The 24940-nt window shown below is 42.2% G+C and overlaps 1 protein-coding gene across 1 annotated transcript; it reads left to right on the top strand.

The window, feature by feature from the left end:
• The first annotated feature begins 298 nt into the window (after window positions 1-298).
• LOC134809772 (uncharacterized) lies at window positions 299-24583 on the top strand. Its single transcript, XM_063808512.1, has 5 exons — window positions 299-476; window positions 2743-2842; window positions 3421-3535; window positions 5135-6370; window positions 17112-24583. The coding sequence occupies exons 1-4, from the start codon at window positions 299-301 to the stop codon at window positions 6098-6100; spliced, it is 1359 nt and encodes a 452-aa protein (XP_063664582.1). The 3' UTR covers window positions 6101-6370; window positions 17112-24583.
• The last annotated feature ends 357 nt before the right edge of the window (window positions 24584-24940 follow it).

Below are 24940 nucleotides of genomic sequence, written 5' to 3'. Positions count from 1 at the left end.
TTTGTCTTGTTTTTGTGGCTAAGGATTCTCAGAGTTGTGGGATGCTGATGAAATTTATCCCAAAAGTAAGTTATGAATCAGATCTGCTTTCTTTTGACTCATTTAAATCCTTTGTTTAATGTAAAGAAACTTTATTGAGGTATAATTTACAAACTATAAAATTTACCCATTATAATTGTACAGTTGAATAATTTTTAGTAATTTACCCAAGTAGTGCAACCATTACCATAATCCATGCATTTGTTTTTAATTTATTATTTGTCTGGGTTCTGATTCTACTTCCTCCACAAGCTTCAGCATGGCAGTATCTGCCACCACTTGTTTTGGTCCAAGGGCAGAAATCAGCATCCTGGAAACCAATCAGTGCTTGCGCTCTGAACTGGAAAAGTGCAAACAGAACTTCCAAGACCTCACAGAGAAATTCCTGACATCCAAAGCTACTGCCTACTCCCTGGCCAATCACCTGCAGAAATATAGTAGGTCCCAAAGGGGCATGGTCACCAAAGTGATAAATGATTGCCCATCTTTCCTCTGTGAAATGAAACACTGCGGACTTTATTCTCTATCAAAATTAACTTTATGCTAACTACACTCCCAGAAAGGTAGAAGTGGGCATTTTACTCTCAATTTGCCAAGGACAGAAAAACTGAGGCACAAAGGTGTAAAGTTTGCAGGGCGAGTGTAGTGAGGAATAGAGACTAAAACCTTGGTTTAGGCATGAAACTGTCTTTCCCCTCTCAGCAATGAATATCAGATTCTACAAACATGTAACATCACTGTTGGCTAAAACATATCAGGATTCGATTTAAACTTTTTTAAGAGCGCCCATTTGCAAAGCACTGTGCCAACAGCATCAGGGGTGATAGAAGTAATAGTATACCCTATCTGCCTTGAAGGAACTTAAAACTAGCTATTCTCAACTGAGTCACAGATATGTGGAGATGTGAACTTCAATAGCAGACACAGAAAAAAGTCTTTATGATACCTGGATCAAGATTCTCTTCGCACATAAGTTCAGATAAGCCATTCCTCATGCTCTGGTTAGATTGAGGGTATTTCCAGAAAAATCAGAGACTTTGTAACACCCTTTCTGTCTCTCTCTGAGTATCAACTTTACAGACAGCAAGCAACTGCAGGTGGACATCCAGGATCAGAGCTATGAGACATATGGCCAAAATGAGAACAAGGCCAAGTGGAACAGACTGCCATTCTCAATAGAAGGCCAGGCCAGGTTAGGGGCTGGCCCCTTCCTCTCCACAGTTAGCTCTCACATTTTTAAATCCACTGTAAAATCCCAAACCTGTTACTAATAGTCAGGGAAGGGAAGCTGTAATGACAAGGAAACATGGGAACAAGGGCATGAGAGGAACAGGGATATTAGAAGAGGATTCTGGTTAACATAGAAATTGAGTTTGTTTTCCAATTTCTACAATTATTTTAAAATACATCATTGTGTGGGGGGTGGCTAAAAGTTGCTGTCTAACTTACTGTCATAGAAAAGTAAAGCCAAAAGCCCACTTATTAAAGAAGTGAAAAGATGAGCTTTGGTGTGTGGAAAAACTAGTTTAAAAAAAAAAAACCTTCACTCATTATAATTGTAGGAAAAAAATTTCTCAAGCTAGAGAAGAAGAAAGATATTACCTAAGACCCTAGTATAAAGGTATTATTGTGCAGTGATTAAAGAGCATATACCCTAAGGCCAAATTTCCTGGGTTCAAATCTAACTTATCATCACTGTCCCTCAGTTTTCTCATCTGTAATGGCAATAGAGTAGTAACTACCTCTTTGGATGGTGGTGACGATCATATGATGATAATTCTTAAAAACCTACTGCAACAGTACCGTGACAAACACTATGTGTTGGTTTTCCCTTTAAAACACCACCTACTAGCTTTTGGGCATATATCATTTGGATCTTTCTCCTCTATATACAGTTTTACACAGCTGTATACAGATAAATGTTGAAATCTTTGAAATCTTTTGGGATTATTGAAACTCCTGACACAGGAGGACCATCAGTCCTACCATTCTTAGTATCTTCCCAAACACACAGGAAGTCATTATTTCATGCCCTTATGTTCATGTTTTACTTAAGAGGCTGTAAGGCTTGGTAAATTGGCCTTAAGATTTGAAGTAATGGCTGGATGCATTGGCTCACTTACTGTAATCCCAGTACTTTGGGAAGCCAAGGTGGGTGGATCATTTGCAGTCAGGAGTTTGAGAGCAGCCTGGCCAACATGGTGAAGCCCTGTCTCTACTGAAAATACAAAAACTAGCAGGGTGTGGTGGGGCACACTTGTAATCTCAGCTACTTGGGAGGCTGAGGCAGGAGAATAACCCGGGAGTCAGAGGTGCAGTGAGCCGAGATTGTGCCACTGCCCTCCAGCCTGGGCAAAAAAGTGAGATTCCATCTCAAAAAAAAAAAAAAGAAAAAGAAAAAATAAAAAGAAAATAAAAGAAAAAGATGTGGCGTCAGACCTCAGGGGATGTGAATTCTGACTGCCTCATTCCAGTTGAATCATCTTGTCAAGTGACTTTATCAGCCTGTGGGCTTTTCTTTCCTCATCTCTAAAACAGGGAGTAGGTGAGAGACTGAGGAATAAAGATATGGAAATCCCAGTGTAAAGCCTGGTACTGGGGATACTTTTATCCTTGAGATAGACCCTGCCTCCTGCCCTGCAGGCAGTGACCACAGCAGCATGGCCAGCCTTCCATGATGCAGGCATGTCTGTCTTTTCTCAGAGTGTGAAGAGTGCAAAGTTATAGAATCTGTGCTGGAGGAGGAGGTGCAGTTTCAGGAGAGGGAGCTGGCCGAATTGCCGAGGTCAGCTGCAAGGCTCCGGTAAGGAGGTACCTCTGTGGGAAGTGCATAAATACTGTTTGAAGTAGGGCAGCTCAGGCTGGTAGAACAAAGAGCAAATTTGTGCAAGGAGAAGGGCAGAAATGTATGACTCAGGCACAGAACTAGACTAAGACACAATGAGGCTATGGTCTAGTTAGGTCTCTAGGGTTTTCCATTAAATAGCATATTAGTAAAATGGAGACAGCTGCCTGCATTGGAATACTAGCAATGTGGCTTCTATTTGTGTGTCCTTGGTCGAATTTACTTCACTTTTCTGCGAAAACCCAGATTTATAAGTGTTCATTTTTTAAGGAGGGGGCAAGGTATTGAGTATTGAGTGTTCTAATGGTTTAAAGCCAAAACTCTCAAAACAAATATGTCCACTATGCAACCTCATTTATTTGCTAATGTTTACCACTTAGCATGACTGACACAAAGGTATCATTCTGGCTTTTTCTCCAAGGGTGGTCCCCATTGCCACTCACATTCTTGCCATTGGCCATGTTGCCCTACTTTGATGTATAGAACATTCAGCCTCATTATGTGAAACTCATCCTCATTTACATGTCACCACCTAGAAGTCGAGCGCTGGATAGAGTTGACACAGACACATGGTTGCTAGAGCCTTTAATTTCATTAAAAAGTTACATAGGATTGACTTGGGAAAGAGGTTTGTTGACACTCTACTGCCAAGTAGGGAGCAAAAGGTACACTATCTCTTTCCAGCCTCCATTTTGCTGCCTCTTAGCTGAAAGAGAACAGGAGTTAATTGGAAGGAACATTGGCAGCATTGGAGTCACTGGGGAGATTCTTCTGAAAATTGTTCTTTTTCTCTTTCCTCTTGTTATCCCCATTCTTACACTAAAACCAAATGATTCTTAACTAAGATAGCACACAAAGAAACACTTTTGCATCGAATCCACAGAAATAGATGATGATACATGCCATCGTGACCACCATCCCCTGTGAATCAATCCGTTCAAAGTCTTTGGTTGAAAACATTAGAAACTGACACTGGTCATAATCCCAGAACTTTGGGAGGCTGAGGCAGAGGGATTGCTTGAGCCCAGGAGTTCAAGCCCAGCCCAGAAAACATGGTGAGACCCCATCTCCCACCACTCCTCCGCACACACACACACACACACAGACACACACACAATTTTCAGGGATGATAGCACATGCCTATAGTCCTTGCTACTCGGTGGAAGTGGAAAGATTGCTTGAGCCCTGGAAATTGAGGCTGCTGCTCTGTCACTCCAGCTAGGGTGACAGAGCAAGACCCAGTCTCAAAAAAAATAAAAAATAAAAATAAATAAATAAAGACATTTAAAGGAAGATACTGCTTAGATTACACAATTGAAGGAAAAACCAGATAACAAGGTCTCAGAAATTAATAAACTATAGCAGCTTGGGTCATCTCAATCAGAAACTTAGAGACAGTTTCTTTTGAGTGCTATTGACGATTTCAAGACCAACTAAACATTCTATTCAGGTTTCAGATTACCAGGAGAGGGAGAATCTTGGTTATTTGCTATCTGTTAGTTTGGAAGGGGCAGGGTACTGTGATTTACAATCTAATTGCAGTGCGCTGCTAGTAAAAAAAAGGGGAAGGGCTGCTGGAAAGACAACAGCTGATACTCAATTTATCCATGACTAGTTTAGGGAAAGAAATTAAGGAGAATGGGGCAAGATCATTGTCTATTGATTCAGCTGATAGATTCTATCCTTAGCGATATGGTTGAAATGTGAGAAATGTTCAAAGATGACAATCAAAATATACACAGAAGGCTTGAATTTTGTCACAGCATATATGGGAGAAACACTAGCAAAAGTAGTAGAGGGTGCCAATACTTTAAGGAGACTTTGCATTTCAAATAAGAAACCATTAGAGAAAATACCAATCCTTTGAAAATGATACTTCAAAAAATTAATAAATACAGATAAAGAAAATCAGAAAAGTGAAATATGAAGCATTGAAATATATCATTAGAAACTAGATTAGTAATACTATAATAAATTAGAACATTAATTTAATCTAATGAAGTAGAAAATTTCTAAATCATTTGTTGTTGAGACAAGGCAGCCTCATTTGTCTTTTCAACCTAAATATCTCTTTCTCCACCCAAAATTTGCATTATTATTTAACATTGTTCAGGTCAATATAAGAAGACATGCATTTTTCTATTGCTGCTGTAATAAATTATCATGAAACTAGTGGCATAAAACAACATAAATTTATCACAGTTCTGTAGATCAGAAGTCTAACAGGGAACTTAGTGGATTCAAATCAAGGTGGCGGCTTTTTGCCCGCCGCGGCTTTCTGCCCACCCCGCCGCCGCGGCTTATTCCCCCCACCCCGCCGCCGCGGCTTATTCCCCCCACCCCGCCGCCGCGGCTTATTCCCCCCACCCCGCCTCGGCTTTTAGCCCGCCGCGGCTTTTTGACCCCTCGCCTCTGCGAATTTTGTCGCCGCGGCTTTTTGCCCGCTGCGGCTTTTTGCCGCCCCCGGCGCTGCGACTTTTTGCCCCCCGCCGCCTTTTGCACCCCGCCACCTTTTGCACCCCGCCGCTTTTTGCACCCCGCGGCTTTTTGCCCCCTCGCCGCCGCGGCTTTTTCCCCGCCGTGGCTTTTTCCCCCCTGCCCCCGCAACTTTTCACCCGCCGCGGCTTTTTGCCCCCACCCCGCCTCGGCTTTTTGCCCGCCGCGGCTTTGTGCCCCCCGCCGCCGCGGCTTTTTGCCCCCACCCCGCCGCGGCTTGTTGCCCGACCAGGCTTTTTGCCCCACCGCCGACACAGCTTTTTGGACCCTCGCCGCCGTGGCTTTTTGCTGCTGCGGCTTTCTGCCCTCCCGCCGCCGCGGCTTTTTGTCCCCCCGCCACCGCCGCTGCTTTTTGCCCCACCGCCGCCGTGGCTTTTTGCCCGCCGCGGCTTTTTACCCGCCATGGCCTTTTACCCGCCGCGGCTTTTTGCCCCCCGCTGTCACGGCTTTTTGCCCCCTCGCCGCAGCGACTTTTTCCCCGCCGCGCCTTTTTGTCCCCGCCGCCGCGGCTTTTTGCTGCCGCGACTTTTTGCCCCGGTCGCCGCCGCTTTTTACCACCGCGACATTTTGCCCCCGCCGCCGAGGATTTTTGTCCCCGCCGCCGCGGCTCTGAGGGCGGGAGCGGCAGACTCGGCTGCCAGCTCTACTGGCGTCCTGGCAAGGGCAGCGCCGAGGGGTGCTCCTGGTCCAGCTCTCCTGGCTCAGGGATTCCTTGCCTAGGCGCCGGCGCCCCGGGCTCCTTGCCTAGGCCCCTGTGGCCTGCATAGAGCGGCGCTGCCTGCGGAGGCGATGGGAGAGAAGAAGGAGGGCGGTGGTGGGGGTGATGCGGCGGCCACGGAGGGTGGCACAGGGGCTGCGGCCAGCCGGGCGCTGCAGCAGTGCGGGCAGCTCCAGAAGCTCATCGTCATCTTCATTGGCAGCCTGTGCGGGCTGTGCACCAAGTGCGCTGTGTCCAACGACCTCACCCAGCAGGAGATACAGACCCTGGAGGTAAGGGGTTCGGGGACCCGGGCTGGGCTCCAGGAGCGGCCCGGACACCTCCTTCGGGGCCCCAGTTCACTCCTGGCCGAGTTGCATCCTTGAGCCCACGTCACCCCCTTGGAGGCTTCCCCTCCCTCCTGCACTCGCTGATGCGGCAGCCAGAGGACCCGGGACCAGCCCTCACCTTGGGCAGGATTTGTGGAGTGGGTGCGTGGTGGGAACTGGGGTGGAGGCTCCAGGGTCCCGTGGGGGTGGGGGTAGGCTGCGCGAGGACATCCCCTTACCCCTGAATTTCCATCTGGTCCAGCCCTCTCATCTTGTAGGTGAGGAAACCGAAGGCCTGAGGGAGAAATGACTTGCCAGGAACCCCTGTTAAGGAAAATTAACAAAGTGTGGTTATTAAAGAAGAACTGAGTTGGGAGTCAGACCTGGAGGCCCGCACCCTTGGTTAAGACATTATACCACCTTGAGTCTGGCCTGTTGACAGAGGGTGAGCCGCTCCATCCTCATGTGATTGTGGGGTCTTAACCTCAAGGGGTTTCCTGCAGGAAGAAGCAAATGGGTTTGCTTTCCTAGCTCTGTCCAGTACGTTAGGGACCCTGAGGACTGAAGAGATTCTTGGAGAGCCAGCTGGTGTATGTCATGGGTGGGTCTTTTTGGAAGGTCAGTCTGCCCAGTGGGCTGGCTCAGCCCGAATGAACTGTCTTGAATCTTTGGAGTTGTCTGTGTACTTTTAAGGGTTTCTCAGCCTTGCACCAAAAGATCCCCCTGGAAATTAGGTGGGAAAAACCTTAACTTTTGTGGGGCCTTGTGTTTGTCTTAAAAGTTCATGCACATAGCCAGGTGTGGTGGCTCCCACCTGTTATCCTTTCCTGGATCCCTTGAGTCAAGGAGTTTGAGACCAACCTGGACAATATAGTGAGACCCCATCTCTACAAAAAATAAAATATTAGCCAGGGGTGGTTGTGCGCATCTGTAGTCCCAGCTACTACTGTGGCTGAGGCGGGAGGAGCACTTGATCCTGCACTGAGCTCTGATCTCACCAGTGTACTCCAGCCTGGGCCACAGAGCAAGACCGTGACTCAAAAAAAAAAAAAGAAAAATTCTTCAAGATTTTGCATTCTGTCCCACTATCCATTGGTTTTCATGTCAAGATAATGTCAGAAATTCTTTACAATTGCTTCCAGAAGGAGTAGCCTTTTGATCTAGTGCACAGGTGTCCAGTCTTTTGGCTTCTCAGGGCCACATTGGAAGAAGAATGCTCCTGGGCCGCACATAAAATACGCCAATGCTAACAACAGCTGATGAGGTTAAAAAAAAAAAGGTTTGTGCATAATTTTCATGATACCCACCACCACAGATAGGTGGAAAAGTCCTTGTAGTCAAAGGGTTGGACACGGCTGATCTAGTGTCTTGTCGTCCGTTTTGGCTTTCTCCCTGATTCCAGAATGCAGGTAGAGATGTAGAGACATGCTCTCAGGACAGCTGTTGAGATAAAAAAATTCGTTGTCATTTATTCCCAAGCACAGCTGTTTCTCACTGCATTGAAAAAGTCTCCATTCAAACTGCTGTCACATATAAAATCTATTTATGTAAGTCTGTATTTTTCTGTTGTCTTGGCCTTTGGAGGCAGTAGTGTGTTTTAACCGAGCAAACTGTCCTTCCAAATAATGAAGCCGAAGTCAGCCTAACTACTTGCCATTTTTCTTCCCCTTCCATTTTTGTAACCTCAGAATAATTGTAAGAATGAATTAAGATTTGTGTTTAAGGCCAGGCACAGTGTCTCAGGCCTGCAATCTCAGCACTTTGGGAGGCGGAGACGGTTGTATCGCTTGAGCTCAGGAGTTGAAGACCAGCCTGGGCAACATACTGAGACTCCGTCTTGTATAATTTAATTAAAATTGAAAAAAAGAAGAGAAAAAGACCTGTGTTTGAAATTTAAAAAAAGGGGGGGAAAGTGTAATGCAAAATGTGGACCATGCCAGCTATGATTGGGAAAACTAGTTTTTCATACAGCATTATCTGTAGACTTGTATTAGCAGCATACTGGTCATAAGCGTTTTGCTTTCCTCAAATATGATGAGGTAAGCTGATTTAAAGTGTGTTGGGGCTTTCTGCCGCGTGGCTCCTGGAGGTGTTGAGTCCCAATTTAGCCAATTAATTTGAGTTTAGTTTTGACGTGGATAAGGGAGACCAGCTTCATTCATGGTGTACGCACAGTTTTGCCAATAAGGAAACAAAAAGCCACCTGAATGTTCCTACTCATTAGATGCTATCTGGAGAGCTCCTATCCCACCCCCACCAAGGCCTGGGCCATTAAAAAGACTCAATGCAGCCTTTCTGTATCTCATACTGTATTCTGCAAGATACTCCTGTGAAAGAAAGTTGTGCTGCATCAGCCATCTCCCTCCTGAAGATCCCTGCGGATGAGGATTTGTGTTTTGAAAGTTCTGAGAATGCCTGCAACAACAATTCTCAAACTTATTTGTCCATGGGATCTTTTCTTCCACTGAATGTAGTTGGAGAGACACGGCCTTAAGCCTTGAGCAGAGAAAGAGACAAGAAACTGTTGGCTCACTTACAACCAAGTGTTGTGTTTATGTTTTAGGTTTTTATGAAACTGAGGTGCTGTTTGAGGTTCTAAATGAAATTGGGTGGTTGAAGAGAGGCTGGTATCCCTGTAGACTTAGCCAGCCATGAGAAGTTGCCTTTTGTTGAAGGAGGTGTTTTACAAAGGGAAATAGGGTGTCTCCTGAGCATCGCATTAGCAATTAAATACATGTATCACTGAAATGAAAAGAAATGATGAAATGATGAAATGAAATGATGAAATGAAACGAAATGATGAAACGAAGAAATGAAATAATGAGATGAAATGATGATGAAATGAAATGAAATGATGAAATGGAATGATGAAATGAAATGATGACATGAAATGGTGAAATGAAATAATGAAATGAAATAGTGAAGTGAAATGAAATGATGAAATGAAATGAAAAGATGAAATGATGAATTGAGGAAATGATATGAAATGATGAAATGAAATGATGAAATGAAGTGAATGATGAAATGATGAAAAAATGAAATTAAATGATGAATTGAAATGAAATGATGAGATGAAAAGGTGAAATGAAACGAAATAATTAAATGAAATGAGGAGATGAAAAGATGAAATGATGAGATGAGATGAAATGATGAGATGAAGTGAAATGATGAAATGAAATGATGAGATGAAATGAAATGATGAGATGAAATGAAATAACGCAATGAAAGATGATATGAGAAGAAGTGAAATGATGAAATGATGAAATGTAATGAAATGATGAAATGGAATGATGAAATGATGAAATTGTGAAATGAAATGAAATGGAATGATGAAATGAAATGATGAAGTGAAATGATGAAATGATGAAATGATGAAATGAAATGAAAAGATCAAATGATGAAATGAAGAAATGATATGAAATGATGAAATGAAATGATGAAATGAAGTGAAATGATTAAATGATGAAATAATGAAATGATGAATTGATGAAATGATCAAATGAAATGATGAGATGAAAAGATGAAATGAAATGACGAGATGAAAAGATGAAATGAGATGAAATGATGAGATGAAATGAAATCATGAGATGATGAAATGATGAGATGAAGTGAAATGATGAAGTGATGAGATGACGAAATGCAACAGTGAGAAGAAATGATTAAATGAAATAATGAAAGGATGAAATGATGAGATGAAATGAAAGGATGAAATGAGGAAATGAAATGAGGAAATGATGGAATGAAAAGATGAAATGATGAAATGATGTGAAATGACATGAAGTCAAATGATGAAATGATGAAATAAATGAAATGATGAAATGAAAGTAGATGAAATGAAATCATGAGATGAAATGATGAAATGAGATGAAGTGAAGTGACGAAATGAAATATTGAGATGAAGTGATGAAATGAAATGATGAAATGAAATGCAACAAATGAAGTGAAATGAAATGAGATGAAATGATGAGATGAAATGATGAATTGATGAAATGAAATGAGATGAAAAGATGAAATGAAATGAAGAAATGATGAGACGAAAAGATGAAAGGATGGTTTTGCTGAGCCATGGAGGGAGGCGGCGGCGGCGGCAGCGGCTCGGGTGGCTGCGCTGGGAGGCAGCGATGAGAGGCTCGCACGCCTCCAGCCCGGCCCCGGCCCCCCGGGACGGAGAGCCGAGCAGCCCCGGCTCTGGGCTACGGACTATGGGCGAATAGCTCTGACCACCCGGCGAAGCATGCCGCCTGCCTTGGCCTCCCAAAGTGCCGAGATTGCAGCCTCTGCCGGGCCGCCACCCCGTCTGGGAAGTGAGGAGCGTCTCTGCCTGGCCGCCCATCATCTGGGACGTGAGGAGCCCCTCTGCCTGGCTACCCAGTCTGGAAAGTGAGGAGCGTCTCTGCCCGGCCGCCATCCCATCTAGGAAGTGAGGAGCGCCTCTTCCGGGCCACCATCCCATCTAGGAAGTGAGGAGCGTCTCTGCCCAGCCGCCCATCGTCTGAGATGTGGGGAGCGCCTCTGCCCCGCCGCCCCGTCTGGGAAGTGAGGAGCGCCTCTACCCGGCCGCGACCCCGTCTGGGAGGTGAGGAGCGTCTCTGCCCAGCCGCCCCGTCTGAGAAGTGAGGAGACCCTCCGCCTGGCAACCACCCCATATGAGAAGTGAGGAGCCCCTCCGCCCGGCAGCCACCCCGTCTGGGAAGTGAGGAGCGTCTCTGCCCGGCAGCCACCCCATCCAGGAGGGAGGTGGGGGTCAGCCCCCACCAGGCCAGCCGCCCCGTCCGGGAGGGAGGTGGGGGGGGGTCAGCCCCCTGCCCGGCCAGCCGCCCCGTCTGGGAGGTGAGGGGCGCCTCTGCCTGGCTGCCCCTACTGGGAAGTGAGGAGCCCCTCTGCCCAGCCAGCCACCCCGTCCGGGAAGGAGGTGGGGGGGGTCAGCCCCCCGCCCGGCCAGCCACCCCGTCCGGGAGGGAGGTGGGGGGGTCAGCCCCCCGCCTGGCCAGCCGCCCCATCTGGGAGGGAGGTGGGGGAGTCAGCCCCCCGCCCGGCCAGTCGCCCCGTCCGGGAGGGAGGTGGGGGGGTCAGCCCCCCGCCCGGCCAGCCGCCCCGACCGGGAGGGAGGTGGGGGGGTCAGCCCCCCGCCTGGCCCGCCGCCCTGTCCGGGAGGGAGGTGGGGGGGTCAGTCCCCCGCCCGGCCGGCCGCCCCGTCCGGGAGGTGAGGGGCGCCTCTGCCCGGCCGCCCCTACTGGGAAGTGAGGAGCCCCTCTGCCCGGCCAGCCGCCGCGTCCGGGAGGTGAGGGGCGCCTCTGCCCGGCTGCCCCTACTGGGAAGTGAGGAGCCCCTCTGCCCAGCCAGCCGCCCCATCCGGGAGGGAGGTGGGGGGGTCAGCCCCCCTGCCCGGCCAGCCGCCCCGTCCGGGAGGTGAGGGGCGCCTCTGCCCGGCCGTCCCTACTGGGAAGTGAGGAGCCCCTCTGCCCGGCCAGCCGCCCGGTCCGGGAAGGAGGTAGGGGGGTCAGCCCCCCGCCCGGCCAGCCGCCCCATCCGGGAGGGAGGTGGGGGGGTCAGCCTCCCGCCTGGCCAGCTGCCCTGTCCGGGAGGGAGGTGGGGGGATCAGCCCCCCGCCCGGCCAGCCGCCCCGTCCGGGAGGTGAGGGGCGCCTCTGCCTGGCCGCCCCTACTGGGAAGTGAGGAGCCCCTCTGCCCGGCCACCGCCCCGTCTGGGAGGTGTACCCCGCAGCTCATTGGGAATGGGCCATGATGACAATGGCGGTTTTGTGGAATAGAAGCGGGGGAAAGGCGGGGAAGGGATTGAGAGATCGGATGGTTGCCATGTCTGTGTAGAGGGAGGTAGACACGGGAGACTTTTCATTTTGTTCTGTACTAGGAAAAATTCTTCTGCCTTGTGATCCTGTTGATCGGTGACCTTACCCCCAACTCTGTGCTCTCTGAAACATGTGCTGTGTCCACTCAGGGTTAAATGGATTAAGGGCGGTGCAAGATGTGCTTTGTTAAACAGATGCTTGAAGGCAGCATGCTCGTTAAGAGTCATCACCACTCCCTAATCTCAAGTACCCAGGGACACAAACACTACGGAAGGCCACAGGGTCCTCTGCATAGGAAAACCAGAGACCTTTGTTCACTTGTTTATCTGCTGACCCTCCCTCCACTATTGTCCTATGACCCTGCCAAATCCCCATCTGTGAGAAACACCCAAGAATGATCAATAAAAATAAATAAATTTAAAAAAAAAATAAAAAAAATAAAATAAAATAAAAAAAGAAAAGATGAAAGGATGAGATGAAATGAAATGATGAGATGAAATGATGAGATGAAGTGAAAGGATGAAATGAAATGTTGAGATGAAGTGATGAAATGAAATGAAAGAATGAAATGAAATGATAAAATGAGATGAAATGATGAGACGAAATGATGAAATGATGAAAGGATGAAATGAAATGATGAAATGAGGAAATGAAATGATGAAAAGAAATGAAATAATGAAATGAGATGATGTAATAGATGAACCAAAAATACTTATTCACTTTTTTTTTTGGCATCCTTCTAAGAGTATTTTAGTGAGGTTAATTTCTAAAAATAAATTGCTATTCAATGGCTATACAGTTGGCCTTTGCACCACAGGGGTTTGAACTGTGCACGTCCACTTAGCAAAACCAACAATTCTACATCCTTATCCACACCCTGCCCATGAAAAGGATGAGGATGAAGACCTGTTTGATCATCTACTTCCATTTAATAACTAGTAAATCTATTTTCCTTATGATTTTCTTTTTTCTTTTCTCTGGCATGTTTGTTAAGAATACAGTATATAAGCCATATACCATATTAAATATGTGTTAATTGACTGTGTTATTTGTAAGGCTTACAGTAGGCTATTAGTAGTTAAGTTTTGGGGGAGTCAAAGTTATAGTGGATTTTCTACTGTGCAGGGGGGCCAGCACCCCAACCTCCGTGTTGCTTAAGGGTCAACTGTACATGTTATTTCCTTTCCTGTAAGAGAAAAATGATGAGAAGGTCTTTTCTCCAATAAGCGTCTTCAAAATGTAGCAGATTTGAATTGTGTTGGCGCCACCATTTTGCGTCTCACTTTGAAAACTTATTATTTAAAATCGTACTAAAGCCTACCTTACTTTTCCAACCTTAGAAAAAATGTTCCAAAGAAAAGGGGTGAAACCATGCTAGTTTGCCCTGAAATTTGAAATTATCTTTTAAAAATATATTTTGACATTAATTACTTCCAAACTAAAAATATATTTTGACATTAATTACTTCCAAACTAGAGATAAGTTGCATACAAATGGCAGGTCACCCTAATCCACCCTATAACTGCACTTAGATTCATGAGGAATTGTGCCATCTAGAAAGGGCAGAGAGGAGGAATAGAGTGCTCTGCGTCTTGAAATATAAACATGCACATAGCCACATGCTTTGATTCTGTTGTCACTGTGTACTTACTGCTAGGAAGAGGGCATGTTTGTGTATTTTTATGCTAATTATTATCCAAGTTGTTAATGATTTACGCTTTCAGAACCATATAAAGATTTTTTTCCTTTCAGATATAAACTATCTTGCATTGTTCTTCTGATCATATGAGGGATAAATTTGCCTAAATATTCTTCAGACCATAATAGTATGTCCATATAAATGCCAGTAGCAAGAGTAGAATCAACCACAACTGCCTTAGTAATTATTTAAAGCATGTCTGCCTATAAGTAATTGGCATTTTATATAATCAAGAATCTTTGATATAATAATCTCTCAACTATTTGAAACACAGCTCACATGTATTAATTTTTTAAGCAAATATATATATAATATCAGCGTATATGAAACTCAATTTTGGACTTTAGAACAGCTTCTTAGAATCCTGACTTAAATGTCTACAGTAATAGTTGGCTTAAAAAAATTTAGCACACTGTCACCATGATGAAAAATTACTGTAAAATATTTAAAAAATTGTTCCACCGTAACATTTAGAATATTCTCACATTTGTGGTTAAAACCTATTGTGATTTTTCTTAGAATTTAGACAAAAAATGTTCCAGAAAGATTGAAGAGAAGCACTTTAGTCAATTTTTAGTTGTTGCAGCATGAAGAAATGACATTTCATTGACATTTTAAAAATTATTCAGATTCCCTCTTTGAATTCAAGAGTTTCAAAGATATCTTATTTTAAAATACCAAAATAGGTATAGAATATGAAGGGCTGGTTATGAGTAATATGATACAATTTTATGAGAGGATGAGATTACAATAACAATAACCTCCTCTCATAGAATAGCCAGCAAGTCTCCACTAAAGAACAGTGCCTTGATTTTATACATGTTTAATCATGGATATTGAGTTAATGTGAACCATTTGTAGACACAGGAGTTTATTAAAGACTTATATAATATCTTTCAAGTATTTAGAATAGTGTTGAAATTAAGCCTGCATCCCCACGATTTTCAGCGGTGCTGATGCCTAATAAACTCAACCCCTTGCATGCCAAAATTGGCTTAAAGCCCATCTGTTACCCAAGCTACACTTCAAGCATCAGGGTTCAAAAATGTGCTTTTGAATATGCAAGAGTTTGAGGAATTCACTACTCACACTTTCTTGAACAGTCTATCCAAGTGCATCAAGCAAAATGTGAGTAAAGAAATTTTGAGCAAAGGATTGATAGTAATGTAGAATACATTTAATAGTAGATCAAAGATTAAAAGGTGAAAGTGAGGGTGAGAAGAGTGTATGAATGCTTTGTGTTCTGACAAAGAGAATGTAGCACCCAGGTCCTACCTGCTTGGATGCATTGCCAGTGCCCACGGTAGGCCATTTTATCCAGGTTTTTAGGTATTGTCTTATTTTGTTTGGTTTTTTTCTTTTCAGGAGCGTTAGTCCAAGACCAATAACTCCGTAACTGGTAGATTTGGAAGACTTTAATAGTGCTTAACATTTTGTACATAGCTTTATAACAGTTTTCTTTTTCTTTTTTTCTGAGAGATTCTTTTCAATATACCCCACCATGGTTGAACTCAAAAATCATTGCTTATTTAAAATCTACAACTGCTGACGTTTTGTAACGTTCGCATTCCAGGTAATTGTTTTTTTGTGCATTTTCTGTATTTTTCTCCATCAGTCTACCTAGATATTTGTTAGATTTAATATTTTAATATTTTTCTGAAAAAGTGAGCTTTTGCATTTTTAAATATATACCCAGTTGCTTTACTTCTGCTTTTTCGTGTACTATTTCCTCGTTTTTTTATTTTTTGTTTTTTGGTTTTTTTTTTTTTGACACAGAGTCTTGCTCTGTCGCCCAAGCTGGAGTGCAGTCGTGTGATCTCTACTCACTGCAACTTCCACCCACCACGTTCAAGCAATTCTCCCACCTCAGCCTCCCGAGTAGCTGGGATTACAGATGCATGCCACCATGCCAGGCTAATTTTTGTATATTTAGTAGAGAGTGGGTTTCATCATGTTAGACCAGGCTGGTCTCGAACTCCTGACCTCAGGTGATCCACCTGCCTCGGCCTCCCAAAGTGCTGGGATTACAGGCGTGAACAATGGCGCCTGGCTATCTCCTTCATTCTTTATGTTTATTATACTGGTTTTATCTCTCTCTCTCTCACTGTTTTTCTCCTTCTCACGTTCACTTTGTAGTTGTCAAATAGCCCAGGTGATGTTACAGATTTACTCCTTATAAAAGGAGGCATTACACATTACACATGCATCTTAGTGGCCTTACAAAAGTGTTTGGTTTATTTGTATTGACTATTCACCTTTAAAATATTTCAATATTCATTAAAATAGCTTCCAACCAATATTATTACACTTATGTTTCTAACTTTCCTTTTTGTATTGATATCTGCCTTCATTGCTGTTTGTTTAGGAAATATATTCTGTGTCACGTTATTTCCGTGAAAATTGTTTGAATTTGTGGTATGGTCTAGAAAATGTTAATTTTTGTAAGTATTCTGTATGAACATGAAAATAACATGAATTATCATATTCATGTTCCTTATATAATATTTGCCCTTTTTAAAATCCACTAGCTTCTTTTAAAACTTACTCTTTTAATTTTTTCTTTTATCTATTACTGAAAGACGTGTGTTTGAAATGTCTATAATATTTGGGGGCTTATCCATTTCTACTTACCTTCTGATATTTTTGCTTTATATAATTTGACTCTCTCTCTAAATACGTGTGTGTCTGTGTGTGTGAGAGAGAGTGTGTGGTTTGTGTGTATATATATATGTATGTATCAGGCTAATGCACATTTAAGTCATCACATCTTCTTAATAACTTAAAACTTTTATCACACTGGTTAGACTAACTTATTTTAATAAATGTTTCTAACTTACATTCTATTTTGTCTACATAGCAACTTTTTAAAAAATTATATTCATGTAGTATGTTTGCATGTATATCATATATACACAGTATCTGTATTGTTTGAACTTCAAAGTTTCTGTAAATTTATATATTAGTTGTGTCTCTTGTAACCATGATAGAGACGGATGTTTTAAATTTTGCCAATCTTTGTATTTTAACAAGAACATTGTCTACTTAGGTTTAAGTGAATCTTTGATCATTTATACTTAATTTTGTATTATTAATTTGTTGTGTATATATATATATATATATAAAATGTCTCATTTTCTCCTATCACTTTCTGTCTTCTTGTTTTAAAATTATGACTTTGATTTTTATTGTTTTCATAGATACAACAGAGAAATGCATAATGTCCAGTCAATTTTTTAAAGTTCCAAAGTCGGTGGCGCGCAGTGGCTCATGCCTGTAATCTCAACACTTCGGGAGGCCGAGGCCTGTGGATCACGAGGTCAGGAGTTGGAGACTAGCCTGACCAACATGGTGAAACCCCGTCTCTACTAAAAATACAAAAATTAGCCAGGCATGGTGGCACGCGGCTGTAATCCCCGCTACTCAGGAGGCTGAGGCAGGAGAATTGCTTGAACCTGGGAGGCAGAGGTTGCAGTGAGCGGAGATGACGCCACCGCACTCCAGCCTGGGAGAAAGAGTGAATGAGACTCCTTCTCAAAAAAAAAAAAAAAAAAAAGAGTTGCAAAGTCATACCTTTCTGCTCTTGTCAGACAATTAAGGGGTCTTTGAATACTTCAGCCCTAATAATTTGCTTCCTAACATACATATTGCAGTGCTTATCTAATTTTAAATATCCTTTTGATTCAACACCTAATGTTTTATTTAGATCTATCTGTATGTTTACAATATATTTTGCTCTGTGTTCTTTCTATGAGCCCTTGGTATATGTTGCCTGATGAGAGTCTTTGTGTACCTGAAATCGTTGGTCATATCAAATAGTTGATGCTAACAACGTGATTTCTTGTGAGTGCCTGTTTCTGTATGCCTATGACTTTGTGTAATGCCATATTAATATGACCTCTCTTAAGGCATAGGGAGGTTGGGAACTGAGTAGATATGTTCAGTCACAGGACGCTCGATGCATATGTGGTGGAATCCTAATAAAAACCCTGGACTCAAGACTGATTGAGCTTCCCTAGTTGGCAACAAGTTCACACATGTTGTCTCACACCATTGTAAAGAAAATTCGTCAGTGTGAAGTCCCCACTATGAAAGGACACCTGTAAGCTCACATCTGGTTTGTCCTGGACTCAACTTTATGTGCTTTTATGCTTCTGATTATTTTAATCTGGTTTCTTTCACTGTTAGAAACTATAACCACAAAAAAAAAATCAGCTTTCTTGGGTTATGTGAATCATTAAACTGAAGGGGGACTTGGGGACCCCCAATAAAATGTATATATATTCTTAAAAAGAAAAAGAAAAGTGGCTATAGCAGATATTGCTGATGACTTGTCTTCTATGTCCTGGACTCAATGTGTTCACCTGAAATTCACCTGTTTCCAGCTAACTGAGAGCTCCCCACATCATGCCTGTCTTTCTGATTTTTGGGCCTGCCTGTAAGCTTCTTGAGGCTAACCAGTGCTTCTCAACCACACATAGGAAAAAAGAAGGAGTTAGGGGTGGAGAGTTAATGATTCTAAGGCAATCCTTAAGCAATAAGAGATGGGGATTCCAGCAATCCCCATCTCTTTGTAAAGTTATTTTGACACAATCTCCATACCTCCATCATTACTGAGCACATAGCAGTAACTACTCATTGACACTGGCTTCGTGTTCTGCTTCATTTACTCCAGTTCTTTGCTTTCTTACTCAATTTCTGATTAAAGTATCTGACCCCAGATATTTGTTTCATAGTCTATTTTAGAGGGAATCCAGAGCCAAGACAATAACAATGGGAGCTTTGCAATGAGGGAGGGTGAGTATAATCATCAGAAGGTTACCTACCTCACTGGGAACATGAAGGCCTGGAGAGCTTGCTTTTTCAATGAGAGAAACATGTTGAATCTCAGTTCAATACCTATATATATATATATGTGCAATAAGACATGCCCTTTACTTATATCAAAGGAAAGTGCTCTTTACCTCTCTTTGTTGTGTTTTTATCACTATTGCCTACACAAGCAGAATATCATACCCAGGATTTAAAGCCCTCTCTGCAGGATTTTCAAGCTCATGTTTTTATCATAAGTCACTCTGCTTCCATGTGTTTTCAATCTAATCCTCATTCCTCTGCTTTTACACCTGAGAATTTATCACTGACTTATGTTTGACTGACCTCCTTATAGAGCTGTCAAGTACACAATTTCTGCTGTGACCTTTCTCTTAGAGTTCAGTCATATAGCCTCTCACTAGATATCATTTCCTCTTATCTTTCCTAATAATTGTCAGTTAAAACTCAATATTTTTGAGATTGAGCTTACCATCTACACACACACACACACCATTATTGGTGTATTCTCATAGCCTTGAAACACTAATGTCACATTGATGTCTGCCTTTTCTCTCTCTGCTACCTCATTCCTCATCCTTAGATTATTCTAAAAGATTCAATTAGATCAAATTGGCTAATTATATTTTTAAGATCCTCTCTACCCTTCCCAACATTTCGTTTAACAAAATTTAAAAATTTCTGGCAGGAGACTGTTGAAATCCCCATGGATGACTATGGTTTTACTATTTTACCTTTCAGTTTTAATAGGTTTTATATTATGTATTTTGAAGTAATGCTATTGTGTGCATACATATTTCTTATTTACATGACTTCTTGATGTATTTTCCCCTTTGTCATTTTGAAATGTTATTCTTCATCCCCAGTGATATTTCCTGTTTTGATGTCTACTTTGTTCATCACAGTTTTAGGGGGTTTTGGTTTGTTTGATTTTCTATTGTTTGGTTCAAGTAAGTTTCTTATAAATCTGTTCGATTCCATTTGATGATTCCATTTGATTCCATTCAAAGATTCCACTCGATTCCATTCGATGATGATTCCATTCGAGTCCATTCAATGATTCAATTCGAGTCCATTCGATGATTTCATTCGATTCCATTCGATGATGATTCCATTAGAGTCCATTCGATGATTCCATTCGAGTCCATTTGATGATTCCATCCGATTCCATTCAATGATGACACAATTCAAGTCCCTTCATTGATTCCATTCAATTCCATTCTATGATGACTGCATTTGGTTCCATTCGATGATGATTCCAATGGATTCCATTCAATTTCTCCATTCGATTCCATTCCTTGCTGATTCCATTCAATTCCATTAGATGATAACTCCACTAGATTCCATTCGATATTGATTTCATTAGATTCTATTCGATGATGATCAAATTCGATTCTATTCAATGATGATTCTATTCGATTCCGATCAATAATTTCATTCGATTCCATTCGAAGATTCCATTCGTTTACATTCGATGGTGATTCCATTCCTGTCCAATCGATTATTCCATTCGATTCCATTCGATGATGATTCCACTGGAGTCCATTTGACGATGATTCCATTCGAGTCCATTCGATGATGATTCCATATGAGTCCGTTCGATGATGATTCCATTCGATTTCATTCGATGCTTCTATTTGATTCCATTCGATGACGATTCTGTCTGATTCCATTCTATGATTCCATTCGATTCCATTCGATGCTGTTATTGGATTTCATTCCATGATGATTCCTTTCGATTCCATTCGATAATTCCATTTGATTCCATTCGAGTCCATTCGATGATTCCACTCGAGTACATTCGTTGATTCCATCTGATTCCATTTGATGATGATTCCATTCGAGTCCATTCGAAGATTCCATTCGATTCCATTCTATGATTCCATTCGAGTCCATTCGATTAATCCATTTGAGTTCATTCGATGATTCCATTCATTTCCGTTCAGTGATGATTCCATTCGATTCCATCTGATGATGATTTCATTTGATTCCATTCGATGATGATTCCATTCAAGTCCATTCAATGATTCAATTCAATTCCATTCGATGCTGATTCCGTTCGAATCCATTCGATTATTCCATTCAAATCCCTTCGTTGATTCCATCCGATTCCATTTGATGATGACCCCATTCGAGTCCAATCTATGATTCCATTCGCTTCCATTCAATGATTCCATTCGAGTCCATTTGATTATTCCATTCGTGTCCATTTGATGATTCCATTGGATTCCATTCGTTGATGATTCCATTTGATTCCATTTGATGATTCCGTTCGATTCCTTTCAATGATTCCCTATGATTCCTTTCTGTGATGATTCCATTTGATTCCATTCGTTGATGATTCCATTCGATTCCATTCGATGATGATTCCTTCCGATTCCCTTGTTGATGATTCCATTAGATTCCATTTGATGATAATTCCATTCGACTCCATTCGAAGATGATTCCATTCGATTTCATTCGATGGTTCCATGCGATTCCATTAGATGATTAATCGATTCGATGCAATAAAATGCAGCAGAAAGACCCTAAAGAATGTACTTGAAGAACAATCCACCTTCCTTCTTTCCCTTTCACCCAGTGGCCAGGCATCTATCGGTGGGGGCCCCCTCATCTACCCCTTCCCCACTCCACCAAGAAATTTAGTTTAAGCTAGCTTGCAACATAGATAATTGTACCCTTTCTTATCAGCTAAGTGCAGCCACTAGAGCCGTAAGTCAAATGTTTGAAAAATCCTGAGAGTCATAATGCATCGTGTGCTGCAATAAAATGCAGCAGAAAGACCCTAAAGAATGTACTTGAAGAACAATCAATAGGTGATGTCTAGGAAGATTGTGGAAGGCTAGTACTCAGCCTATGAGGAACTGAGGGAGGGGCCTGTGCACTAGGGTGTAAATTGCTTGTTGAAACTGTGCTGGGTGTGCCTGTATGCCAGACACCCGATCTTGCAAGACCGTCATTAAAAGTCTCACTTTCGCTGTTCTCTGGGTCTCTGAGTTCATTGTTTGGGTTTAGACGGGTGAATTTGTTTCTCACAAATTTGATTGGATTGAAGGATGAAAGTATTGATCCTAGGTGTATCTGTGAGGGTGTTGCCAAAGGAGATTAACATTTGAGTCAATGGGCTGGGGAAAGCAGACCCACCCTAAATCTGGTGGGCACAATATAATCCACTGCCCATGAATATAAAGCAGGCAGAAAATCATGAAAAGGCAAGACTGGCCTATCCTGCCAGCCTACGTCTTTCTCCTGTGCTGGATGCTTCCTGCCCTGGAACATCAGACTCCAGGTTCTTCAGTTTTGAGACTTGAACTGGGCCACACATGAAATACACTAACACTAACGATAGCTGATGAGCTTTAAAAAATCGCAAAAAAAGTCTTATAATTTTAAAAGAGTTTATGAATTTGTGTTGGGCCATATTGAAAGTGTCCTGGGCCGCATGCATGGATAAGCTTGCTCTAGGCAAATAAGATGTCTTAGATCTGAGTGGGCTTATAGTAGATTGACATGGAACTGGTTTTATTTTTCTGCAATAACTTACCACCTTGCAGAATTTCTTTTATTTATTTATTTATTTATTTATTTATTTATTTTTGAGATGGAGTCTCACTCTGTTGCCCAGGCTGGAGTGCAGTGGCACGATCATGGCTCACTGCAACCTCCTGAGTTCAAACCTCCCAAGTAGCTGGGACTACAGGCATGCCCCATCATGCCTGGCTAATTTTTGTGTTTTTTAGTAGAGACAGGGTTTTGCCATGTTGGCCAGGCTAGTCTCGAACTCCTGACCTCAAGTGATCTGCCCGCCTTCATTTACAGACATCATATTGTGTATAATGCCTGAGAAAGTACATAATAGTGAAATAAACATCCTAGACACTTACTTTATAGTTGTTTTTGATGACTCGTAAGAGTGATGTAAAAAAAAATAAACGAGTGATTCGGCTGGGTACTATGGCTCGTGCCTGTAATTTCAACACTTTAGGAGGCTGAGGTGGGCAGGTCACTTGAGGTCAGGAGTTTGAGACCAGCCTGGCCAAAAAAGGTGAAACCCCATGTCTCCTAAAAATACAAAAATTAGATCAGCGTGGTGGCACATGCCTGTAGTCCCAGCTACTCCGGAGGCTGTGGCAGGAGAATCGCTTGAACCTGGGAGGCAGAGGTTGCAGTTAGCTGAGATCGTGCTGCTGCACTCCAGCCTGGTTGACAGAGTGAGACTCTGTCTCAAAAAAAAAAAAAAAAAAAAAGTGATTTAGTCTTATAAAGGGGATCATTTCACGACCTCAAAGTCTGAGTCACTTTACGTGGTAATTAAAATGAACCCATTGCACTGAATCTTCCATGGTAGAAAACAGTAATATGGTATCTCCCCTATTGTTGAAAGAGTATCAGCTGTGAGTAAACATATGAGCAATAGGAATCCCCAGGTCCAGGTGGAAAAAAATGATAAAAACTTATGAGCAAATATTTGTTTTCTGGCTGCTACACTATTGTGTTCTTTTAACTAATACAAATAATGTAATTTGGGGAATATTCAACTTATAGAGCCCTTTTCTACCTCAAAAAGAAAGTGCTTCCTATTGCTCTCTTTGCTTACTAAAGCTTGTCATGGATACAGTCTTGGCGAGGGTGATAAAGAGCTCTGGCATTTGGTCTGTTTCACCTGAATTGTAACTAGGGTCCCCTGATGAAATTATCTCCTGCAGGGACTACTTATTTATTGTTTATCTTCTGTTTAACTAGAATGTTTTTAGCAGATACAAGGTGATCTCATTTACATCATGAATATGGTTTCTGGACACCTTATCTTTATAACTATACAAATAATTCATCTAAATTCAAATAAGTAACAGAAACAACGGTTAAAATTTGCCATATATTGTAGCCCTTAAAATACGTTGGAGAAAAAGGAATATGACATTCCATAAAATCAGAAAACATAAATATAGAGTTGGGATAAGGAAATTCAATAGCCTAATCTGGAAGACAAGGATTCACCTATGTATTAACAAAAGGTTCTACCAATGTAATCCAAGACATGAAACAGTATCTGGCAAAGCCTGTGGGAAAAAGCACTGGAGAGGGAGACAGATTACTTGGGTTCTAGTCTGGGCTCTGCCACTAAATGAGTGTGTGCCCTTGAACAGATCAGAACTCTCTATGAATTATTCCATTTGTAAAATGAGAGAATTAGATTAATACATTTTTATAAGATTCCCATTGTTCTAACAGTCTGTCCCTAGGTGTTCCATAAAATATACAAGTAGGTTAAGTTAGAATTACCTGTTTAAGAGTAGCTTTTCAGATTGATGATTATTTCAGTTCATTCTGCATAAGGATACCAGACAAGGCAACTCAAGTCCTGGGAGGGTCAGAAAGTGCAGGAGCTTAAGTCTATCTGTTAATGAGTTACTGTAGGGGAGGCAGAGAAAGGGTAATATATCTGTTTATTTTGCAATTTATACAGTTCAAGGGGACAGTTTCTAAAATATATGCTATTTGTTTCCAAACTATGCTACTTTAGGAAATGCATAATTTTGGTGGTTAATGGTAGTATAATAAAACTTAGTTATGGCATTTAGCCATCTGTCATTTACCCTCTTTACATGTGTTGTTTATGTATTTTCTGTTTTTATGTAATTAGCTCCTTTGGTGTGTTCCTACATGGAAGGATACTGCCTCTTTCTGATCCTACCTGAGCTTCTGAAATAATTAGATTGGGGAGAAAAATGCTGAATTGAAATCTGTCTGACTTTTAAACAATGATGTTGACTCACTTTATGCTAGAATACGACAAGCCAGATATTATTTTCTGTGTAACATTAAAAAATTATTTGCTGTTTTTTTCTTATCTTGCTCAGTTTTATTATTTTTTTTCTTTTATTTTACTTTAAGTTTTGGGCTACATGTGCTGAATGCTCAGGTTTGTTACATAGGTATACATGTACCATGGTGGTTTGTTGCACCTATCAACCCCTCATCTAGGTTTTAAGCCCCGCATGCTCTCCCTCCCCTTTTCCCCCACCCCGTGACAGGCCCCAGTATATGATGTTCACCTCCCTGTGTCCATGTGTTCTCATTGTTCAATTCCCACTTATGAGTGAGACCATGCGGTGTTTGGTTTCCTGTTCCTCTGTTAGTTTGCTGAGGATGATGGTTTCTAGCTTCATCCATGTCCCTGCAAAGGACATGAACTCAT

Source organism: Pan troglodytes, chromosome 1 (assembly GCF_028858775.2).
Source record: "Pan troglodytes isolate AG18354 chromosome 1, NHGRI_mPanTro3-v2.0_pri, whole genome shotgun sequence".
Classification (NCBI taxonomy): Eukaryota; Metazoa; Chordata; class Mammalia; order Primates; family Hominidae; genus Pan; species Pan troglodytes.
This window is presented reverse-complemented; position numbering and strand designations above follow the sequence as displayed.

Bases quoted from the DNA above. Each gene is read 5' to 3' on its own strand.
- LOC134809772 (XM_063808512.1), top strand. From the start codon at position 299: ATGGCAGTATCTGCCACCACTTGTTTTGGTCCAAGGGCAGAAATCAGC. The intron at 2,843-3,420 runs GTAAGGAGGTAC...GTCACCACCTAG, and splicing joins AGGTCAGCTGCAAGGCTCCG to AAGTCGAGCGCTGGATAGAG. The intron at 3,536-5,134 runs GTAGGGAGCAAA...ATTCAAATCAAG, and splicing joins TGTTGACACTCTACTGCCAA to GTGGCGGCTTTTTGCCCGCC.